This window comes from Phyllobates terribilis, unplaced genomic scaffold, assembly GCF_046119375.1.
Source record: "Phyllobates terribilis strain yellow unplaced genomic scaffold, ASM4611937v1 Scaffold_186__1_contigs__length_3700242, whole genome shotgun sequence".
NCBI lineage: Eukaryota > Metazoa > Chordata > Amphibia > Anura > Dendrobatidae > Phyllobates > Phyllobates terribilis.
Genome location: NW_027362946.1, coordinates 3,626,358 through 3,647,081, shown reverse-complemented (window position 1 = coordinate 3,647,081; position 20,724 = coordinate 3,626,358). Strand labels below are relative to the sequence as shown.

Sequence of the window (20,724 nt, the reverse complement as noted above, 5' to 3'; positions counted from 1 at the left end):
GAGAAAAGGACTGTGAAGGGTATTCTGGCCCGGCTGCGGGGTACCTTTGATACACGTACCTCCGCTGAGATTAAAATGAGGTTCTATGGATGTAGGCAGCGGGCGCAGGACAGCATCAGAGACTATGCCCTAAATCTGCAGGAAGCCTTGAGGGCTATTCAACAAACTGACCCTGGCAGTGTGCAGGAAACCGATAAGCTGCTAACAGAACAATTCATAGAAGGTCTGCTGTCTAGCGCCCACAGGGCCCAACTGCGCCTCATGTTCTTTCAGAACCCCGACCTGACCTTTGCCCAATTTAAGGACAGGGCCATAAGGGTGCTCCGTGAATCTGCAACCAGTGGCGCTATAAACCCCCGGCGCCCTGCTATCACCTACCACCAGGAGGCGGCGCCCTCCTCGATGGACTCCGTGGAGGCTGATGCACAGGCCCTGAACCAAGCCCCGTCGAAAGATCTGCACCACCAAGTCCAGGAGCTGACCAGGAGCGTCGCAGCGTTGACCAGGACCGTCCAGGCGTTGCAAGTGGACCCGTCAAGACCCATCGAGCTGGCTTCAAGTCCGGAGGATGTCCCGTGGCGTCGACAGAGGAGGATCCCGTCGTTCCGAGGGAGGCCCACAGACCGCTACGCAGAGGATGGACAGCTCATTTGCCGTCGATGCAACCAGCCCGGACACATTTCCAGGTACTGTAATTTAAACGGGTCCAACCTGGGGCAGAGGGCCGACCCCCAGGCATAAGATCACCAGGCCATTATAATTGGCGTGATAAGTACGTTGGGGGGCGCCCGGTTTTACCCGTGGTGCTGGACGGTATCCCCATGAGCGCCTTGCTGGATACTGGGTCGCAAGTAACCACAATCCCTTATGTACTTTTTAAGCAGTATTGGACTGATGCTGATATCACACGGTATCCAGACAGTAACTTGAGCATCATCGCCAGTAATGGCTTACCCGTGCCGCAGATGGGGTTCAAGGAGATGACCATTAAAATTGGTAAAGTTGAACTGCCGGCACAGGGAGTGATTATTGTGGACATTGACCATCATGAAAGTCACCCTAAAATAACTGTGGGTACTAACGTAATTGAAAATTGTCTTTCAGAGGTAATTGTAATTCTACAACAGGTGGCGGTGAATGCTAGTTCCAGCCAACAGAGGGTCCTCAACAAGGAGATAAAAGCCCTGATGAGACGGCAGCAGGTAGAATTGTCTGGTGGTGAGATCGGTAGCGTAAGACTCAGTGATCCATTCCCCATTTCCATGCCTCCCAAAAGTGAAATGATGATCTGGTGTCGGACTGCAATCGGGTTGAGAGGTAGAGACTACCAAGCCATGGTAGAACCCGTGTACTCAGACAGCAGGCCCACCATTTTGACAGCCCGGGGGGTGGTTGATGTCCGTCATGGGAGGGTGTCCGTCCGCATCCTCAACATTGGGGAGAGGGAAGTACACTTACCCAGGTACGCTACACTCGCCAAACTGTTTGTTGTCGAACACCAAGCTATCAGGGCCGTGGAACCCTTGCCTCCATCTCCTCAGGCGGAGGGTAATGGCTCCCAGAAACAAAAGGAGGACTGGTGCCAGAAACTCCACGTGGGTGCTGACTCCACTCCCCTGCACCAAAAACAAGGAGTCTACCGGGTGGTACAGGAGTACGAGAGAGTCTTTAGTAAGCACCCGCTAGACTTCGGCAGAGTAAAAGGGATAGAACACCACATCCCCACAGGGAGCCACCCACTAATAAAAGAGAGGCACAGACCTGTACCCCCTGCACATTATCAGAACGCCAAGGGTATGCTGCGGGAAATGAAAGAAGCTGGGGTCATTAGAGATAGCTGTAGCCCCTGGGCAGCCCCCTTGGTTCTGGTGAAAAAGAAAGACGGCACCATGAGAATGTGCGTGGACTATAGACAAATCAACCGTATCACCCACAAAGACGCATATCCGCTGCCTAGAATAGAGGAGTCTTTAGCCGCACTAAAATCTGCTAACTTCTACTTTGGACCTTACTAGCGGGTACTGGCAGGTTCCTGTGGCAGAGGCTGACAAGGAGAAGACCGCCTTCACCACCCCGATGGGACTGAGCGAATTCAACTGTATGCCTTTCGGGCTCTGCAACGCACCAGGGACCTTCCAGCGGCTGATGGAATGCTGTCTAGGGCACCGAAACTTCAAGACGGTCCTCCTTTACCTGGACGACGTGATCGTCTTTTCGAAGACCTACGAGGACCATCTCAAGCACCTGGCCGAGGTGTTCGAAGCCCTGGCAGGCTATGGCCTGAAGGTGAAACCATCGAAGTGTCACCTGCTGAAACCAAAGGTCCAGTACCTAGGGCACGTGGTAAGTGCGGAAGGAGTAGCCCCCGACCCTGACAAGGTCACGGCAATCAAGAGCTGGCCAAGCCCCTCGAACATCAAAGAGGTGAGACAGTTTCTCGGGTTGGTAGGCTACTACCGAAGGTTCATCCCCGGGTTCACTAAGATGGCAGCTCCTATGTAGGACCTCCTGATCGGACAGTCTAAGTCCAGGAGTCAAAAGCCACCCTTCAAGTGGGATAAACCGGAAGAGGAGTCCTTCCGCCAGCTAAAGATGGCCCTCACGGGGGATGAGATCCTGGCCTACCCTGATTACGGCCAGCCTTTCATTCTCCACACAGATGCCAGTAATGTGGGACTGGGAGCCGTACTGCCGTACTGTCCCAAAACCAACAGGCCAGAGAACGGGTGATCGCATACGCCAGTCGGAAGCTGAGGCCCACCGAGAGGAACCCGGAGAATTACAGCTCCTTCAAGCTAGAATTCTTGGCGGTGGTGTGGGCCGTGACGGAACGCTTCAAGCATTACCTGGCCTCCGCAAAGTTCACCGTGTACACGGACAACAACCCGTTGACACACCTGGACAATGCAAGACTGGGTGCCCTGGAACAGCGGTGGATGGCCCGTCTCTCCAACTATGACTTCGTGATCAAGTACCAGGCAGGCAAAACCAACGCGAACGCCCTATCAAGGATGCCTCACTTACCTGAAGGTGACGAGGACCCAGAAGAGCTGGAGGAGGTAGAACTCCCCGCGTTTCACCGGTATGGAGCCGCTCAACACTCTCACCGCGTGAAGGAGGAGGATCTAACAACTGTGATGATGAATCCCCTACCTCACCACAGCTGGGCCAAGACCCAAGATCGTGACCCTGCAGTCCGCCTGGTGAAAGATCTGCTGACCCGGGAGGACGCCCGCCTAGATCCAGATGCCCCAGAGGAAGCCAAGCAGCTATGGAAGGAGAAGAGCAAGCTGTTCCTCTACGAAGGCAAGTTGTGCAGAAGGATTGTTAACCACCGGACGCACGAGCTGACCTGGCAAGTCGTGGTCCCAAGGCGAGATGCAGCTATGGTCCTGGGGGCTTACCATGACAGAGCGGGGCACTTCGGTTGGAAGAAACTGGAGTTCCTGCTAAGAGGAAGATTCTTTTGGGTCGGCATGAGAGGAGCAGTAGAAAAGTGGTGCAGAGACTGTGGCCCTTGTCACCTGAGGAGGAAGGACCGCACCAGCCAGAAGACACCCTTGAGGCCCATCATCACCACGCAGCCTCTTGAGCTGGTAGCTCTGGACCACGTCAAATTGGCTCCCAGCCGGTCAGGATACATCTATGCCCTGACAATCATGGACCACTATTCCCGTTTTCTAGTGGTGGTCAACGGTAAAGGACTTGACAGCCCAAACAGCGGCCAGAGCCTTCCAGCAATACTTCTGCCGTCCACACGGGTATCCGGAACAGGTCCTGACAGACCAGGGTCCAGCGTTTGAAGCTGAAATCTTCCAGGAGTTCTGCAACCTCTATGGCTGTAAGAAGATTCGTACAACGCCTTACCACCCCCAAACCAACGGGATGTGTGAGAAGATGAACAATATAGTCATTGATCTCCTGAAGACGTTGCCCCTGGAGGAACGCAGCCTGTGGCCAGAAAAACTGCCGGACCTGATAGACCTATACAACAATATCCCGGTGAATGCTACAAACTGCACCCCGGCTTACCTGATGCGAGCTAGACCAGGTAAGCTGCCCGTAGACCTGGAGATGGGAGTCCTAATACCTGAGGACACCTCCCCGGATGCGGACTGGGATACGGAAAGGCAACTGCAGTACAAGAAGGTACAGGAGAGTGTGGAGAAGAGCCTGGCCCAGGTGAGAGAGAGGCAAGAAAAACTCTTCAATCAACACGCCCCTGCTGGTCCCCTAGAACCTGGTGAGCAAGTTCTAAAGCGGAAGAGAAGGCTACATAAGTTGGACGACCAGTGGGAAAGGGAACCCTACACCGTACTGCAGTCTGATCACGACAACCCGAAGGTGTGCGTAATCACCAAGGACGGAGGAGAAACCACTAGTGTCGTCTCCAGAGACCACCTCAAAAGGTGCCCCGAGCAACTCCGTAGTGCAGAAGAGGATCAGAGTGACCTTGAACCCGCAGAGGACAAGGAAGAAATGATCAGCACCGTTCTCGGAGAGTTCCCTCAGTCCTGGACTCGCATAAATGATGCCATAGTGGTACCCGTCCTGCATTTCCTGCAACCGGTCCAGCAACAACCAACACCAGAGCCGGAAGGTGAAGAGGAGCAAGCGGTTCCAGAGGCAGAAGAGCCTGTTCCAGCAGCCCAGGAGAGTCAACCCTCTGCTGACAGTGAGCCTGCCATGCCTGCGGTAAGCCAAAGAACCCGCAGACAGCTGCCTGCCCTACCTGTACACCCAGCTGGTAGCTGTACCCCTAACGCTAGTGGGGAAAGCCAGGTTGGTCCACCACCAGACAGTGGGCTACGTAGGTCAACCAGGAGCACAAAGGGACAGATACCCGCTCGCTGGAGAATATAGAGTGTACTAAAATTGTAAATAACCCTGTTGCAAAATGTTGAAATGTTTGTAAAGTTACCTGCATGTTTATTAATAGTGTGTTTCAGTTTCTTGCAGCTACCGTAAGGACTCAAAGGTTATGGACTTTTTATAACCGGGACCTTGTATGGACTGCGTTCGGAGCTTAACCCAGGAATGAACTAAGACTGTGAAGGACTTGGGGTAGGACAGACCCCCACCTGGTTAAGGCTCCCCGTTGTGCTGGTGATATGGACACCCGGTCACAGGCCACACTGTGACCTTAAGAACTCAATTTGTGTGTCGTCTGTCTATTAATGTTTTATTGTTATGCATATTGTCTTTGTTTATTGTTTAGTCCCGGAGTACTAAATTTCACTAGGGGGGAATGTGTCACCCTGACCTGGATGCCACAAGTGTAATTAAAGCTGTGTCTGAGAGCAAGGGGGAGGTTCTCTAGTCAGGGGAACATTAGCATGCAATGCCTCCTGTCTCAGGCCAGTAGGGGGAGCTGGCTGCCCCTATAAAAGCTGGTACTGAGGGCAGGGTTAGAGAGAACTGGACGACCTGCCTCAGCACTGAGAGGTGTCCCAGAGCAGAGAGGGACAGTTGTGTTGCACCTAAGAGGAAGTGTGGCAGGAGGAGAGCCACAAGCCAGAGACAAGAGGCGAAGAGAGCCTGTCTTGGCAGAGAAAAGACTTAATTTTACCAGACTTTGGTGTCTGAGGCTGGAAGGATTCCACATCCCCCAGCAGAGAACCAGTCCGCAAGGGACTGTACATTCCTTGGCCTAAGAAGCCTGGAGGCCCTGCCACAACCGAAGGGACCAGTAAAGCTGTACAAGGCTGGGAGCAGAAAGGAACCCACGTTGCAGGCCATACAGGCGAGAATACACGGAAAGCTCGGAAACGTGGGCTGTTACCCTATCAGGAGGAGATAGCCAGAAGGAGCACAGAAAGCACGGTAGGCCTACACCCTCACCCTGACCAGGGCCAATTTCCCCGTTGCTCTCAGACATCCAGGTCCCCTCCTAGCCGGGACTGTTTGTGGGTCAGTTTACCTGTTTAGTAAAGACCCTGGACTGCAACCTGTTGTCTGTGTGCTCCTTGTTCCTCCAGCACTATCAGCACTGGGACTCTCACTACCATCACTCCCACCATCCACTATACTGCCCTGGGGCCGCACTCTTCCCGTGGGGAGTCACACTACCATAGCTGCACACCTCATCAGCCCCAGCGGTCTGCATGCAGCGGCGGTTCCTAATAACCGCAAATCCACGGGTGGCGTAGTCGGACATAAACATCAGCACATAACGGACTACCACTGGCCTGACCACCCTGAGCCACGGAACCGGGTTTCCACTACTACTCCCACCGTTCCCCCTGTTGCCCGGATCCGAGTGCCCCACGGCCCAGGGGGCGAGTCATACACACACGGCTCCGCTCTGTACACCTCGTACACACACGGCTCCGCTCTGTACACCTTGTACACACACGGCTCCGCTCTGTACACCTTGTACACACATGGCTCCGCTCCGTACGCCTCGTACACACATGGCTCCGCTCCGTATGCCTCGTACACACGCAGCTCCGCTCCGCACACCTCGTACACACACAGCTCCGCTCCGTACACCTCGTACACAGGCGGCTCCACTCCGTTCACCTCGTACACACGTGGCTCCGCTCAGTACACCTCGTACACACACGGCTCCGCTCTGTACACCTTGTACACACACGGCTCCGCTCCGTACACCTCGTACGCACGCGGCTCTGCTACATCCACACTGTAAACCCCTCCTGACCCCACACATAAACTTCAGCTCATCCAGCACCATGACAACCAGCACAGCAGAGTCCTGCATCCACTGAGGCCCCTGATCATGTGACCCCTGACTCCTCCCCTCCTGTGACCTCATCACAGGTCCTATGCCCACAGAGCAGCCATATATGTGGTGGCGGCTCTGCAGGTGGAGGTATGTGGTGGCGGCTCTGCAGGTGGAGGTCGGTGCCGTCTCCATTACTCTCTAGCAGGATTCGGCTTTGGTCTCTTGGACGTCGTCTTCTGCTCGTGTTCTTCATGTAATGAAGGATCCTCCAGACGTCTCCAGCAGCCGCTCCCTGGATCACACGCAGCACATTGAGGCCATTAGTGAATGATCCTTTTCCTTTTCTCGTTAATGTGAAGAAATGAGTTTGTTGTGAAATCGCCCAGAAGTGAGAATCTCCCTAATAACAGACGGAGTCCTGTGACCCCACTATAACACATGTCTCCAGCCTCAGAGCAGAGCGTGGCCTGACAGGACTTTGGGGTCTTATCTGCTGTTTCAGGTCACTTCTTCTAACTGTTTTAGAAACCTGAAGGGGTTAAAAGAAGTTGAAAAAACTGAACATGTGAACAGCGAGTTGTTTTTACATCATTATCTTCCATCTTCTAGAAAATTTACCTTAAACCTTAGTGGATGGATAAAGACAAGAAGAAGATGGCGGAGAGGATATTACACCTCACCCTAGAGATCCTCTTCCGGCTTACTGGAGAGGTGAGAGATTCTGATGACGTCACATTACATCATTCTTATCTATGGGAAAAACAGATGGACAGAACTGGAGAGGTGAGGACTCTGGAAATGTCTGTAGTGAGATTTATTAATGTGTCTCTCCATAACCAGGATTACACAGTAGTGAAGAAGACCTCTAGTGAGCGCTGTCAGGACCCTGTGTCTGAGGGATGGGGAAGACCCCTGAGCCCAATCACAAGGCCTCCACCTCACCCCCTGATAAATGAGGACATGAATGACCAGAAGATCCTAGAACTCACCTACAAGATGATTGAGCTGCTGACTGGAGAGGTGACACTGCTGGGACATTATACAGTAATGCTATGAAGGGATCGGGGGGGATGACGGTATCATTGTATGTGTCAGGTTCCTATAAGGTGTCAGGATGTCGCCGTCTATTTCTCCATGGAGGAGTGGGAGTATTTAGAAGGACACAAAGATCTGTACAAGGACGTCATGATGGAGGTTCCCCAGCTCCTCACATCACCAGGTAATAGACAGGACTAAACACACACGGCCTATAATTGTCTGTATGTAAAGAATGAATTCAGTCCCTGTATGTGTTTCCTCCAGATCTATCCAGTAAGAGGACAACACCAGAGAGATGTCCCTGTCCTCTTCTTCCACAGGACTGTAAACAAGAAGATCCCAATTTTCTTCAGGATCATCAGGTAGATGGAGATAAGATGTCATGAGATCTCCCCTATGATGTGTAGACGGCTGTGAAGGTCTTGTGCTCAGTCTTGTTTTATCCACTAGTATTATATGGTTTATACTTGTGTAATGAGAACGGTGGAGATGGCAGGATTAGAGCTGATCATAGATGTGACTTCTCCATCTGTCTGTGACTTTTACAATATTTGTTTCAGGGTGAAGATCTGACCCATACTAATACCACAGAGACATATGTGAGGGATGATGAGTGGTGTAAAGAGGAGATTCCTACATATGACCACCCAGGTGAGTAGTGACCACTAAATGCAGAGAAGTCACAGATCCTGTGGTCATTATATTATGAGTTTGATCACACAATTAATTGACGTGCATTTTACTTGCAGATAGATTTGATGCATAACAAAAAAGCTTTTTTTTTACACCTTCTTTGATTAACGCATTTTGGTAGCAAAGTTTCAGTGGTTAAATGTAATTTTATTTGCTGCAGAAAGGCGCCATGTCTCCAATTGTAATATAGTTGTGAGTTGCCAGATTACAGCTGAATGTCAAGAAGAGAGCCGGGTCACACACAGAAGTCAGGCAGGTGGATATCTAAGCTGGAGAAGCCAAGGTCAATATCTAGCAGCAGTACACGTCCCTGAAGAGCAGTCAAGTGAAAAGCCAAACCGTTTTGAGGTCAAGAAGAAGTATGTAGTCCGATCAGGAAAGGGTTTATAAGTAAAGATGCGTGAACTTGTTCGGAAAACGTCCGCCAATCTCAAAGTCGACACGAACATGGCACATTCAGATTCGTGGTCGGACCCCCGCGCATTTTCCTCAAAATCGGCAAAATTCGGCCAAAGTTTGGTAAATGATAGAGTTTCCACTAATGCTTTTGTTAGGACTTTGTCTAGGATAGTGGTTCTGTATGATGTGTGGGGATGACATGTTTGATGAGGGGAGAGGAGCGGCAGACTGTTATCCATTTTTTTTTGTTGTTTATTAACTTAATGTGTGGAGATTCCAGCAGCCAATCAGGGTGCAGAAACCATCCACAACGTCCAGAAACAAGGGCTTGTGTCATTGGCTGCCGAAGCCACATGTCCCTCACCATATAAAAAGCAGACATGTGGCTTTGGCGCTATTTTGTCAGTGTAACAGCATAGTGAGGCTGCTGCTGGAAGTAGTCATTTCGTTAGCTAGGCGGTTTTTTGTCAGCTAGTTCAGATAGATAGGATCTTGTGTCAAATCGACCTTCCAGCAGATCAATCCTTTGTGCTAGTTGTGTGGTCCGACCAGCAGTCCACATTTCCGCTTCTAAATCCTTTGTGCTAATTGTGTGGTCCAGACAGCAGTCCACATTTCAGCATTTAAATCATTTGTGCTAATTCTGTGGTCTAGCCACACTATCTCAGCAAATAATTACTGATTGTTATTTTAGTGACAGGTGACTGACAGGTCTGGGTCTAGGGTTGTGAAACAGCTGGTTAAAAGAGGGGAAGGGTACATCCAACATGAGTGGGGAAAGCAAGGTCGTGGTGGAAGGGGGAATAGGCTTGGTGTTCGAGGTGTATGTGTATCCAAAGACAACTGACAACTTCTGTTACTGGACGGACTAGTCCACTCCCTTTCTTTGGCAGTCGCACAGCAATGCGCCTTGTAGACCAGGCCAGAAAGAGCATGTCCTCCAATAGATGGCAAGCACTGCATCAAGTGTCCTCTTCCTCCACCTTAACATCACACACAGTACAATCCTCAGAGATGGCACCCCAATTATCCTTGTTTCCCCCCACGTCACAACTCTTCAACCGTCCAACTGACTGTCCGAAACCACAGATGGGTGAGTCTGCAGAGCTGTTCACACATTCAATTCCATGGGCATCAGAGGTCTGCTCCAAAGGTTTACAGACTCAAGAGGAGGAAAGCATCTGCACTGATGCCCAAATTATTTTTCAGTTGGATCCGGGGCCGAACGAAGTAGGGTCCAAGCAGAATCCAGGCCCTCGTCACCAGACGTTAACCCCTGGGGGTGGAGGTGATCCTGATGAGTACGGACTGTACTGTGCTGTCAGGGCAGGAAGAAGAGGAGGGGGGGACTCTCGGGGCAAGGAGTGGGAGAATAGAATGGATAATGATGAGGTTCTAGATCCTAATTGGTGTAAACCCAGAGGCACACAGCTGAGTAGTTCAGCAGAGATGATGGAGGAGGAGGAAGACGAGGAGATTACCTTGCAGCTTCAGGCACAGACACGGAGTGGTGCAATCACGACAAACACTGCATCCTCAGCCACAGCTCTGGCTGTGGCCAGCAGTGGTCGCGGGTCTGCAGTTTGCAGGGGCAGCAAGGGTTGCCTATCCTGGGCCTTTTTTGAGACCTCAAAGGATGACCAAACTCACGTTATCTGCCAACTTTGTAAAAAAACAATTCAGTTGAGGCAAAAATTCCAATAATTTGACTACTATAATAATAATAATTTAATAATTTTTATTTATATAGCGCCAACACTTTACAATTAAGCGGGGGCATGTACAGACCATAAATTCAATACAATTTAAGACAGTTTAAACAATTACATTAGGAGTGAGGTCCCTGCTCGCAAGCCTACATTCTACAAGGAAATGGGCAGACACAATATGTGAAAAGTGCTTCTTATTTCAGGTCTGTCAATTATAATAAATAGGGATTTTCATATAAAGCTGTATGATCCGGTCATGCCAGTATGTTTAAGTTCAATACTCAAGTACCGAGTAGGGAGCAGATTCTGAAAAATATTTAGAAGGAGGGAACAGGGGAAAGTTAGTTTACTGAGTAGTTAAGGTGGTGGGCTTGTTTAAATAGATGGGTTTTTAAAGCGCGCTTGAAGACATGGGGGCTAGGCATCAGTCGGATCGCCTGGGGTAGTGCATTCCAGAGGACTGGTGCAGCGCAAGAGAAGTCTTGGAGACTTAGGTGGGAGGTTCGGATTATGAGGGATGTTAGTCTTAGGTCATTTGTAGAATGGAGGGCACGTGTAGGCGATAGGCAGAGATGAGAGAGGAGATATAAGGCGGTGCAGAACTGTGGAGAGCTTTGTGGGTGAGAGCGATGAGTTTATATTGGACCCTGTAGCGGATGGGCAACCAGTGTAAAAACTGGCACAAGATGGAGGCATCGGTGAAGAGGCTCGACAGAAATACGACCCTGGCTGCCGCATTCAGGACGGATTGGAGAGGAGAAAGTTTGGTAAGAGGGAGACCGATCAGAAGAGGTGTTGCAGTGGTCCAGACGAGAGTGAATAAGAGTGACAGAGTTTTAGCAGTTTGAAAGGTGAGAAAAGGTCGGATTCTGGAGATGTTTTTAAGATGCAGGTGACAAGATCAAGTGAGTGATCGGATATGGGGAGTAAAGGAAAGGATAGTGTCGAATATGACCCCAAGACAGCAGGCGTGCTGCTTGGGAGTTATGGTTGAAACCTCCAAGGTAATTTCAATGTTAGGTATAGGTAGGTTAGTAGAGGGGATAAACACAAGAAGTTCAGTTTTAGAGCGATTCAGTTTAAGATAGAGGGAGGACATGATGTTAGAGACAGTGGACAGACAATCCTTGGTATTTTGTATTAGGGTATGGGTGATGTCAGGTGAAGAGGTGTATAGTTAGGTTTCGTCAGCATAGAGATGATACTGGAACCCAAATCTGCTGATTGTTTTTTCAATAGGGGCAGTGTATAGAGAGAAGAGGAGGGGGCCTAGGACTGAGCCCTGCGGGACCCCGATAGTAAGGGGATGAGGAGAGGAAGAGGAGCCGTCAAAAGATACCGTGAAGGAATGGTCAAAGAGGTAGGAGGAGAACCAGGAGAGAACGGTGTCCTTGAGGCCAATAGAGTGGAGCATGGTGAGGAGGAGCTGGTGATTCACAGTGTCAAATGCAGCAGAGAGATCCAGGAGAATCAGCAGGAAACAGTGACCTTTGGATTTAGCTGTTAGTAGATCATTAGAGACTTTAGTTAGTGCAGTTTCAGTGGAGTGTAAGGAGCGTAAACCAGATTGTAGAGGGTCGAGGAGAGAGTTATCTGAGAGATAGCGGATTAGACGGGAGTGAACCAAGCGTTCCAGGAGTTTAGAGATGAAAGGAAGATTAGAGACAGGTCTGTAGTTAGCAGCGCAGTTCTGGTCCAGGTATGGCTTTTTAAGTAAAGGGGTTATGATGGCATGTTTAAATGAGGAGGGAAAAATACCTGAAGAAAGAGAGAGGTTAAATATTTTAGTCAGGTCAGTGGTGACCACCGGTGAGAGAGACTGCAGGAGATGTGAAGGAATGGAGTCACTGTTGCAGGTTGTAGGTCGAGAAGAAGTGAGGAGCTGGGTAACTTCTTCTTCTGTAACAGGCTCAAAGATGGCTAGTGAGCTTGAAGTGCGGCAGGGAAGGGGAACCAGGCACTGAGGAGATTGGGCTGAGATGTCCTGATGGATGTGGTTGATTTTTTTTCTAGGAAATAAATGGCCAGATCTTCACTGCTGAGGTTGGTGGTGGGGGCTTGTGCTTTAGGTTTCAGCAGGGAGTTTAAGGTTTCAAAAAGTCGTTTTGGATTGTTGGACAGTGAAGTGATGAGAGTGGTGAAGTAGGATTGTTTGGCCAGAAGAAGGGCAGAGTTATAGGTTTTGAGCATGAATTTATAGTGGATGAAGTCCTCTGCTAAAAGATTTTCTCCACTGACGCTCAGCACACCTTGAGCAACGCTGAAGAAAGTGTGTTTGCATTGTGTGGCAGGGCTGCCTTTGTCTGTGTTGGGTCTTTCTGTGTGTAGAAGGTGCTGCTTCATCTAGGGCGCTCTTCAGTGTATTATTGTAGTGTGACAATGCTAAGTCCGGGCAGGAGAGGGAGGAGATGGGGGCTAAAGATGTGTGGAGATTGTCCATAAGCTGCTGGGTATTAATGGTACGTGTATTCCTATAAGTGTGGTAAGTGGGGGTGTCCCGGGTGAGGAGACAGTTCTTGACAGAGAAGGAAAGAAGGTTGTGGTCCGAGAGCGGGAGAGGGGAGTTATTAAAGTCATGCAGCGAGCAGAGACGGGAGAAGACCAGGTCCAGAGTATTTCTGTCTTCATGCGTAGGAGAATTAGGTAATTGTGAGAGGCCGAATGAGGAGGTTAGAGAAAGTAGATGAGAGGCAGATTGGGAGAGGGGATCATTGATGGGGATATTAAATCTCCCATGATGATGGTGAGGATGTCACAGGATAGAAAGTGAGGAAGCCAGGTGGCAAAGTGATCTAGGAAATGGCGGGAGGAGCCTGGAGAGCAATACACAACCGCCACTCGCAGGGAGAAGGGTTTGAAGAGTCTGATGGTGTGCACTTCAAAGGAAGGAAACATAAGTGAGGGAACTGGGGGGATGACCGGGAAAGCACATTGTGGTGAAATCAGACCAACACCTCCACCCTGTCTATTCTCAGGTCTGGCGGTATGTGAAAATTTCAGCCCACCAAATGAAAGAGCAGCAGCTGCGGTGGTGTCTGAATGCCGGATCCAGGTTTCAGTAATAGCCAGAAGGTTAAGGGAATTAGAGAGGAAAAAATTGTGAGTGTAAGTTAGTTTGTTACACACAGACTGTGCATTCCAGAGAACACAGTGGAAAGCAATAGAAGAGGGCATGCACTGAATGTTAATAAGGTTAGCAGGGTTTCTATAGGCAGCTGGAGGAGAGTGGTGTATGCTAGTGGAGGGAGGCCCAAGATTGGGGGAGATGTCGCCAGCGACTAGTAGAGGGAGAAAAGAGCGAAGGTGGTGCAATGATTTGTATGAACGTTTTGAGTGCTGTATGGAGGTATGGAGATAGTGGATGGTTTGGAGTGGGTGAGAAAGGTCAGTAGAGCCTCAGTGTTATACATGGTAGAGGGGAGAGAGGAGGAGTTGATATGCAGAGAGTGCACAGAATGTGTTTAAAGGGCGGGCGAGATGTGAGAAAGCAGAGGTTAAAACAAGTAAGAAGCAGATTGCTATGACGAATGCATAATGCAATACAACTGATCAAGAAGCAGCATGTATGTATGAATATCTCATGCACCTTACCTGTCTCCTGCCCTGTCTAACTGCTGTTGTATAACTGCTTATTAAAAGCACTTTAAGCTATTGCACTTAAAGTCTGTTGCACGTGTGACCCAGCATGCGTGCTATCCTGAACCAGAGCTGAATATATGTATGAACTGGCACATGCGCGATCAACATGCGTTAGTTAGAATCTCACTATGCTAAAATGCGGACTAGCGGGCCTCGCCAACCACCGGCCGCCCCATCAACCACATCTGCTGCTTCTTCCTCCTCCATCACCGTGGCAAGTGTTCTCACACAAGTCTCCGGCCGCAGAACCTCCACTTGTTTATCCGGTACAGTCGGGGTGAGTGAGTGCCCGTCAGCTGTTACGGAAGTGGACGTGCCTGCTGTTTTTCACCGATCTCAGACACCAAGCACACCACATCCTTCTCAATTCACCATAACATCTCTGCCTGTACCTCACTCACAGTCCAGCAGTTTGTCGTGTTCACCCTACACCACCCTCTCAGCACAGCAGCCAGTCCTCGGTCCCGCAGTTGTAGTCAGGTAAAAGATTGTTTCCTCCTACACATGCCAAAGCTAAGAGCTTGAACTTCACCATCTCCAATCTGTTGGCTACGGAAATGCTGCCTTTCTTACTGGTGGATACAGACGGTTTCCGAAATCTGATGGCCATCGCAGTCCCCCCAGTACCAGCTGCCCAATCACCATTACTACTCTAAGAAAGCTGTGCCTGTGCTGCAAAAGCATGATGCATACATCACCGGTTCCTTGAAAAAAATCTATGTCTGCCAGGGTACATTTCACCACAGACGCCTGGACGAGCAAGCATGGCCAGGGGCGTTACATCTTGCTGACTGGGCACTAGTGACTCTGGTGGCTGTGGGGGCAGGCAGGGAAGGGTTTGCTCTACAAGTCTTGGAATTCCCAAGGTTTGCGGGACAAACCTCTGCATGTAACACTGCTTCTCCCTCCTCCATCTCCTTTAGGGCCTTCACCTGTGCCTTAAACCTATGCCTTAATGAGACCCGCGTTCCAACAGTGGACAGAGAATACCCTCAACTGCGTACTGCGCAGCCAGGGCTAACCCCAGTCAGGCAGTGTTTAAATTTATATGCCTTGGAGACCACAGTCACACAGCTCAAGAGTTGTGGACAGCTATCCAGGCCTAGTTTGAGCAATCGCTGTCTCCACTGACCTTGGAGCCAGGAAAGGCCGTGTGTGATAACTGTGTGAACCTAGTGGCGGCCCTACGCTGGTGCAACTTCACACATAGGCCGTGCATGGCTCATGTCCTCAACCTGGTGGTAAAGCAATTTCTTCTCCAATATCCCAGCCTAGATGTGCTGCTGCAGAAAGCACGTCAATGTGTTCTCACTTTTGCAGTTCGCACCCCACGGGTCATCGACTTACATCATTACAGAGGTCTTTCGGCTTACTGGTTAACCGGTTGATATGCAATGTGCCAATATGATGGAATTCCACTCTGCACATGTTGCGACAAGCCTTGGTGAAGTATGTAATTTTGCATAGCCTGGGCCAACGCAGTACGGACGTGGTGCGAATCACGCTTGGGGAGTTGGCACAGATGAAGGACCTCTGCACCCTTCTGCATAGTTTCGAAATGGTTAGCGCTGAGTATGCCGTCATCAGTATCACTATTCTGGTCATCTACATGCTGAAGCACACATTGAATAGTCTGCAGGAGGAGGTGGTGGTCCCAGAGGAAGAGGAGGATGCGTAAAGGATAACAATATTTCTAAGTTCCGAACTGTCGTTGCACAGGCTGGTGCCATGGAAGGGTGGATTACAGTGATCGAGGGGTCTCATGATACCAGACAAACTGTTAGTGAAGGTGCAGGAACCGGCGAACAAATGGAGGAGGACGACGAGGAAATGGTGATGGGAACGCAACAGTCAGGAGATGAAGAGGATAATGATCCCCCCCCCCCCCCTCTGTTGTCCATGGTTGGTGGGAGGGGACAGAGGAAGCAACACATCATGGACTTGGACCTCATGGAAGCGCCCGACACATGAGCGCTTTCTTGCTGTACTATCTGCAACATGATGGCCGTATTGTTAGGATTAGAAATAATGCTGACTACTGGGTTGCTTGTTACGATACTGGAGTAGTACTGTTGGAAACCAGTGGCCAAAGGAGCACCAGCAGGAACAGCAAGCAAGTGGTAGTAAAAGTTCTTGGAAATAGCAAGAAGTTTGCAGGATACAATCCAGGGTGAATAGAACAGTCTGGGTAAGAATGTTCCAGAACTGGAGACTGAAACTAGGCTAACAACTAGACACACTACTCAAGCAATGAGTGAGAGATCCATGTGGCTTTAAATAGGCCCAAACAGGAAACAAGATGGATTCCATAGATTCAGAATCTGCCATCTTGGTAAAGGGCAATTGCAGAACACAACAGCAGTCTCCTGTGGTAAGGAGTGAACACAATATTAAAGTGAACAATAACGGCCACTAGTGGTCAAACTGTAGAAGGGCAACAGAAATCCTGACATTGCCACTCCGTTAGATTCACGATACAAGAGTAAATTTTGCCAGATGCTTTTTCCTCTAGAAAGGGACACCTGCATGCTGGAGTATCGAAACACACTTGTAGACCATCTTAAGAGTGCTTTTCCCCAAGACAGCAGTGAGGCACACAATGTGCATCGCAGTTCTAGACTTCCAATCCTGGGAACGTCAAGTTGTCAACGCAAAAACATTAGCAGCAGCAGGGGTAAGTGGCACAGGCAATTTCTGTGAGTTGTTTCACACATTTTTTAGACCAGTTTGTTCACCAGCAGAACAGAGTACAAGTCTGACGCATAATGAACAACTGGAGAGGATGGTGCAGGAGTATCTCAAGCTCAATATCAATGCCATAAGAGGGGATTGGACCCTTTTGCATTTTGGTCTTCAAAAATGGAAGAGTGGCCTGAGTTCACTTGTCACGCCTTGGAGGTTTTGTCATGCCCGGCAGCCAGCGTTCTCTCAGAACGTGTCTTCAGCGCTGCTGCTGGTGTCATGACTAGAGATGAGCGTTGTTCGACTCGAACTGTTCGCCAATCTCAAATTCGAGCTGTTTTGGGCAGTGTTCGAGCCGTTCGGCGAACACGAACGATTTGAGAAAAATTCGGCTGTTCGAGGTTATGTTCGATAACTGTTCGTGCACCAAAATCATAACTGGATTTTTTCTCAGTAATGATGAAAATTAATGTTAATACGCAGTTTGAGTGTACAGCGGGGTGGGGGGAGGGGCAGGGGATGGATCTCTGCAGGAATAATGAAGATCTCCATTTTTTTTTCTCTTTCCCGCATTTACTGTGGGGAGGTGCAATCTGTCAGCCTATCAGCAGCTCACACACGGAGCGAAGTGCTTTTTTTCACACAAGCAAGGGCATGTGTCATTGGCAGTGTATGTCACATGTCCTTGCCCTATAAGACCAAGTCATTTTCCCCGTCGCCACCATTTTCTCACTGCTGCAGCTGCGTGTTAGACGGCACCGCTGTTGCTGTGTGCGCTATACCTTGTTAATTTCAAGCCAATTTTCGCACAAATCTACAGATAGCTTGGGAGTAGGGAATAGTTGTGATTGCAGTCCTTTTAAGGACTAGGTTACAGCATTTCCTACGACTTTTATCAGGCAGGTCTGTGCTCTTAAATAGATAGATTGTGGGAGTAAAGACTAATTGTAATTGCAGTCCTTTTCAGGACTAGGTTACATCAGTTCCTATCAGTTTTTGCCAGGCAGGTCTGTGCCAGTGCTGTGCAAGTTTTTTTCACAGCATTTGGCTGAATCTAGCAAAGCTAATCCTTTTTGGCCTATTGCAGAGTGTGTTAGTCAGTGGAGTAGCCTATCTGTGTTGCAAGATATACCACCTGTGTATAGAATACCAATTTTTTTACTGCACCTAGTGAAGTAAAATCTTTTGGGCATAGCATCATTCTATTAGTCCATCTATACTGACCTCCATCAGGTTGCAAATTGAATATAATTTTTTTCTGCATCTAGCTCTGAAAAAATATTTGGCCTTCTAGCAGTGTGTGGGACTTTCTCTATTAGTCCATCTGTACTGACCTCCATCAGGTTGCAAATTAAAAATAATTTTTATCTGCATCTAGCTCTGAAAAAATATTTGGCCTTCTAGCAGTGTGTGGGACTATCTCTATTAGTCCATCTATACTGACCTCAATCAGGCTGCAAATTAAAAATATTTTTTTGTCTGCATCTAGCTCTGAAAAAATATTTGGCCTTCTAGCAGTGTGTGGGACTTGTTCTATCAATCCATCTATACTGACCTCCATCAGGTTGCAAACTGAATATAATTTTTTTCTGCATCTAGCTCTGAAAAAATATTTGGCCTTCTAGCAGTGTGTGGGACTTTCTCTATTAGTCCATCTATACTGACCTCCATCAGGTTGCAAATTCAAAATAATTTTTTGCCTGCATCTAGCTCTGAAAAAATATTTGGCCTTCTAGCAGTGTGTGGGACTTTCTCTATTAGTCCATCTATACTGACCTCCATCAGGTTGCAAATTAAAAATAATTTTTTGTCTGCATCTAGCTCTGAAAAAATATTTGGCCTTCTAGCAGTGTGTGGGACTTTCTCTATTAGTCCATCTATACTGACCTCCATCAGGTTGCAAACTGAATATAATTTTTTGTCTGCATCTAGCTCTGAAAAAATATTTGGCCTTCTAGCAGTGTGTGGGACTTTCTCTATTAGTCCATCTATACTGACCTCCATCAGGTTGCAAATTGAATATAATTTTTTTCTGCATCTAACCCAGACAATAGTTTTGGCCTAATACCACAGTTTGGCCACTCAGCTCTGCTCGGTTCCCATCCATTGTTTTTTTGTGCAAACAACTCCAGAGTTGTGAATTAGTTAACCACCAAAATGAGTGGAAAAAGGCCTGCTGCTGGTGGAAAGGGGAATAGGCGTGTTGGGAAGGGGAAAAAAGGTTGTGTCCATGGGGTAGGTGTTAAAGCAACAGTAACATCTGCAGAAGAAAGACCATCTTCCAGCCAAACTAAAATGTCTACTTCTTTTAGCGGACAATGTGATAAGATCCCTTTCTTACGGCCACGCCAATCGCTACAAATTCCAGATGAGGCACAAAAACAGCAGGTGCTTCAACGGATATCAAGTGCTCCTTTAAGTGGGCTCACCTCCACATCAACTTCAACATCACAAATACTCCAGTCCTCAAAGGTGTCACCCCAATCGCACTTGCTTCCTCACAGCTCCCAAATCTCCAGCTGCCCGTCTGAGTATGAGGTAGAACAGATGGTTGAGTCTGCAGAGCTGTTTACTCATACTATAGCCTGGGAATCAGAGGTCGACTCCAGCGCTTCTGTGAATCCAGACGAGGAAATGATCTGCACTGATGCCCAGAATCTTTATGAGTCGGATCCAGGACCAGACGCAGAAGGTTCTGACCATAATGTAGACCCTCATTCCCAAACTGTAACTCCTGTTGGTGGAGACAATGAGGAAGACGATGATGAGACTCAAATACCTGATTGGAGCGACAACTTTAGTTTTTTGTCAGGGCAGGAACAGGTTGGCTCTGAGGACGACGGGTGTGATAACGCACAGGGTGATGATGATGAGGTTGGAGATCCCACTTACTGTCAACCAACAGTCAGCCAAGAGATGAGGTCAGCAGAGGAGGTGGAGGAAGATGCTAGTGACGACGAGGTCAGGTTGCGCCTTCCTGGACAGAGACGTAGTACTGGAAGCACGTCAACAACTGCATCCTCAAACACAACTCTGCCTCTCACCACAAGTCGTGGTGGCTCTTCAGGTCGCATGGGTGCTAAGCCTTGCATAGCCTGGGCATTTTTTCAGATCGATAAAGATGACCCAACTCGTGTTATCTGTAACATTTGTCAGCAAAAGCTAAGTAGAGGCCAAAAAATACATAGTTTGAGTACTTCATGCATGAACCGGCACATGGACATGAAGCATAAGTTGCAGTGGGAAGCTCAGTGTGCTACAATGCGGCCTAGCCGGCCGGGCCAACCACCGTCTGCCATATCTTGTGCATCCGCGGCCTCTTCATCCTCTGTGACTGGGGGGACAGCAGTCACACCTGTTTTGGGGCGCAGACCTGCCACCTCTTTACCCGCAACAGCCAGCGTGATTGGCAGGTCATCATTTTCTTTGCAGGTGGTAACACCAGCTGGTGTTGTGCGCTGTCCGACATCGATAGCACCACCTTTGGATCAAGGCAACCTAACATGTCCGCCTGCATCTTCCTCACAGACCGGCAGTTTGCCGGGGACACCCTTATCAACCCCGTCTAAGCACAATAGCCAGCCCTCGGTCCCTCAGATGTGGACAAGTAAAAGACCATTTCCTCCTAGCAATGAGAAAGCTAAGAGGTTGAATTTCACCATCTGCAAGCTCTTGGCTACAGAAATGCTGCCTTTCCGCCTGGTGGACACAGAGGATTTTCGAGACCTTATGTCCGTCGCAGTGCCCCAGTACCAGATGCCCAGTCGGCACTACTTCTCAAAGAAAGGTGTGCCTGCGCTCCACCAGCATGTCGCACACAACATCACCGCTTCTTTGAGAAACTGTGTGTGTGACAGGGTGCATTTCACCACAGACACT

At 49.1% G+C, this 20,724-nt stretch overlaps 4 protein-coding genes across 5 annotated transcripts in view; all 4 read left to right on the top strand.

The window, feature by feature from the left end:
* The window catches only part of LOC141212809 (uncharacterized), a 229,842-nt gene that overhangs the window by 43,717 nt on the left and 165,401 nt on the right, over positions 1-20,724 (top strand). The window lies entirely within an intron of this gene.
* Positions 1-20,724, top strand: part of LOC141212818 (uncharacterized) — a 74,349-nt gene that overhangs the window by 43,713 nt on the left and 9,912 nt on the right. The window lies entirely within an intron of this gene.
* LOC141212815 (gastrula zinc finger protein XlCGF53.1-like) lies at positions 6,794-14,207 on the top strand. Of its 2 annotated transcripts, none has more exons than XM_073665121.1 (7): positions 6,794-7,187; positions 7,295-7,396; positions 7,526-7,705; positions 7,781-7,904; positions 7,988-8,085; positions 8,284-8,374; positions 11,764-14,207. In XM_073665121.1, exons 2-7 carry the CDS (start codon positions 7,319-7,321, stop codon positions 11,832-11,834), a joined length of 642 nt encoding a protein of 213 aa, XP_073521222.1. In that variant the 5' UTR covers positions 6,794-7,187; positions 7,295-7,318; the 3' UTR covers positions 11,835-14,207. The 2 variants fall into 2 exon arrangements, with proteins under 2 accessions (XP_073521222.1, XP_073521221.1); XM_073665120.1 differs by lacking the exon at positions 11,764-14,207 and adding an exon at positions 8,577-9,276.
* The window catches only part of LOC141212792 (uncharacterized), a 235,594-nt gene continuing 221,700 nt past the window's right edge, over positions 6,831-20,724 (top strand). The window contains exon 1 of the mRNA XM_073665096.1: positions 6,831-6,860. The gene's annotated coding sequence lies outside the window, so the exon portion shown is untranslated. The remainder of the gene's footprint in view (positions 6,861-20,724) is intronic.

Excerpts from the sequence above, each read along its gene's own strand:
- LOC141212815 (XM_073665120.1), top strand. The coding sequence starts at position 7,319 with ATGGATAAAGACAAGAAGAAGATGGCGGAGAGGATATTACACCTCACC. Across the intron at positions 7,397-7,525 it reads TCTTCCGGCTTACTGGAGAG|GATTACACAGTAGTGAAGAA; the intron begins GTGAGAGATTCT and ends CTCCATAACCAG. Across the intron at positions 7,905-7,987 it reads CCAGCTCCTCACATCACCAG|ATCTATCCAGTAAGAGGACA; the intron begins GTAATAGACAGG and ends TGTTTCCTCCAG.